The sequence below is a fragment of the Aplysia californica genome, unplaced genomic scaffold, assembly GCF_000002075.1.
Source record: "Aplysia californica isolate F4 #8 unplaced genomic scaffold, AplCal3.0 scaffold00275, whole genome shotgun sequence".
Taxonomy (NCBI): Eukaryota; Metazoa; Mollusca; class Gastropoda; order Aplysiida; family Aplysiidae; genus Aplysia; species Aplysia californica.
The window spans coordinates 442,692-445,191 of NW_004797545.1; the positions used below are offsets into that span (position 1 = coordinate 442,692).

At 40.7% G+C, this 2,500-nt stretch overlaps 1 protein-coding gene across 1 annotated transcript in view; it reads right to left on the minus strand.

Annotated features, from left to right (window-relative positions):
- LOC101858415 overlaps positions 1-2,500 on the minus strand; it is a gene marked incomplete in the record, with an annotated part of 25,901 nt that overhangs the window by 13,949 nt on the left and 9,452 nt on the right. The window contains 1 exon segment of the mRNA XM_005101234.3: positions 115-322. Within this exon segment, the coding sequence (XP_005101291.2) occupies positions 115-322 (208 nt within the window).

Consider the following 2,500-nt stretch of genomic DNA (forward strand, 5'->3'; position numbering starts at 1 on the left):
CGTAGGCAGAAAGTGTCAGAACCACACATGCACGGTCCTTGGTAGCCTTCGTGTAGATAAATACAACAGACAGACAAACAAATGAACCAACAGACAGTTACTACCATCACTTACAGGCGAAAGCGTGGAAGATATTAAAGACCACTTGCAATGTGAAGCGGTCATGTCTTTTGTCCTCGCTGAAGTCGTTGGACGCGTCAATGAAGCTATTGAATGTGTTGTCTGACGTATACGTGAAGAACGCTACCACAGCCTGTAGGACCATGCAGCCAATCACGGAGGGAACCACAGTTTGCCTGGCCCTGCTCAATCTGTCGGCCATCTGGAACCAAACCAAAAGAAAAGAGCCTGAAATTGTTTTTGTTGTTGTTGTTTATTTGTTTGTTGGTTGGTTAGTTTGTTGGTTGACTGTTTCTTGTTGTTGTTTTTGCTATTGTTGTTGTTGTCGTTGGTGTCGTTGTTGGTGTCGTCGTTGTTATTGTTGGGGGAGGGTGGAGTTTATGTTTCATTTAGAGTTTATGTTGGGGTGGGGGTTGTTGTTGTAGCTTTTTTTTCTTTTTGATAATTTTGTTTGCATTTTTTTGGAGGGGGAGGGGGCGTTATAGTTTAATTTTTAGTAAGAGTATACCAGCATTTGCAGCTCAAAAAGGTCACAATACTGGGGTCAAGAGGTGTTATTACTAGAGAGTAACATACAAAGAAAAAGGAAATAAGGAGGAGATAATAATTACAATAATTAGGGTAGATATTTGATAGGATAGCAGCAGCAAACCACACCAGATAACCCCCTAACCACCAACATTTTTTAAAATGTAGGTGTTTAACACCCACCACCGACATAATACGTATAGATCATTTGAGAGGCGGATTCCGACCCTGATCATAATAACAGAAAAACACAGTCAATGATGGCAATATGATTATTATAAGTAGTGTACTAAAAGAGGCGACAACAACAACAACAGCAAAAGCAGCAGTAACAGCACACCGCCACAAAACAACAACAACACCAACACATTACTACCACCACCAACGATAACAACAACAACAACAACAGCAGCAGCAGCAAAAGCAGCAGTAACAGCACACCGCCACAACACCACAACAACACCAACACATTACTACCACCACCAACGATAACAACAACAACAACAACAACAACAACAACAACAACAATAGCAAAAGCAGCAGTAACATAACACCACCACAATACCACCACAACACCACCACATTACTACCACCACCAACGATAACAACAACAACAACAACAACAACAACAACAACAACAGCAGCAGCAGCAGCAGTAACAACGACAAAAGTAATAGTGCTGATGACTTTGGTGATGACAGTAATACAATGTTAAAGGCTTGTACGAAGATGCACCCATCAATGGTGGCACCTCTGACTAGACTTGATTAATATTTTGTTTGCCGGGGGGGACAAAAGACGAGGGGAACATTTTTTTTCTTATTTAGGTGATTCTAAGACGCCTCCTCCTTCTCTTTCTCCTCCTCCTCCTCCGCCTCCTCCTCCTTCACCTTCTTCTTGTCCTTTTTCTTCTTCTTCTTCTTCTTCTTCTTCTTCTTCTTCTTCTTCTTCTTTTTCTTCTTCTTCTTCATCTGCTTCTTCTTCTTTTTCTTCTTCTTCTTCTTCTTCTTCTTCTTCTTCTTCTTCTTCTTCTTCTTCTTCTTCTTCTTCTTCTTCTTCTTCTTCTTCTTCTTCTTCTTCTTCTTCTGCTTCCGCTTCTGCTTCTGCTTCTTCTTCTGCAAGTAGCTGGACGTTACTTCTCAGACCAATCTACAAATAAACGCTCTGTCTTGCCATTTCCAAACCAGATCTCTATGCCCTATTCCCACTTTCTGTTAGGTCCCCCCCCCCCCCCCATCCCCCTTTCCTCTCTTGCCTTCAACCTTTGCTTTCAAATCTCGAGTGATTTATGGCGTTTGATATGCCGAAAGCAGTTCAGTTTTAATGTCAATACATTCTGGTGGAGTGTTTCTCAACACGCTGCTGATGATGGTGAACTGCAGAATTACAAAGGTGTGTTACAACACCGTGGAATCAGGCGCTTGTCAATTTCTGGGCATATGAAGTTAATGGCATTTTTTCAATCTTATAAATTTGTCTTGCTTTTAATTAAAAGTATACCCATCTTTTTTAAATAGAAGTCGAAATATCTGCGATTGAAAGAGATGGGAATCCCCTGGTGTCAGTGGTAAAATTATTAGAGAGAAAATGGTTGCCAAAGTTTGGTGATTTCGAAAACTTGATTGTCCTTGAAAACATTTACATGTTTGTGCTTTTGATCAACGTCTTTCAGTAAAAATGCACACAGAAATATGTTTTAAGCGGGCGTAGAAGGCATGTAAAAGACATTTAACAATATACGGCGATAAAATTGGCTGCATCTTCGATGTTCTTATTTTGAGGAGTCCCTGATTCTACCACGAGACCTCATAATTCTAAAGGTCACAACTCTGATTTAAGGCCATCCACTCAT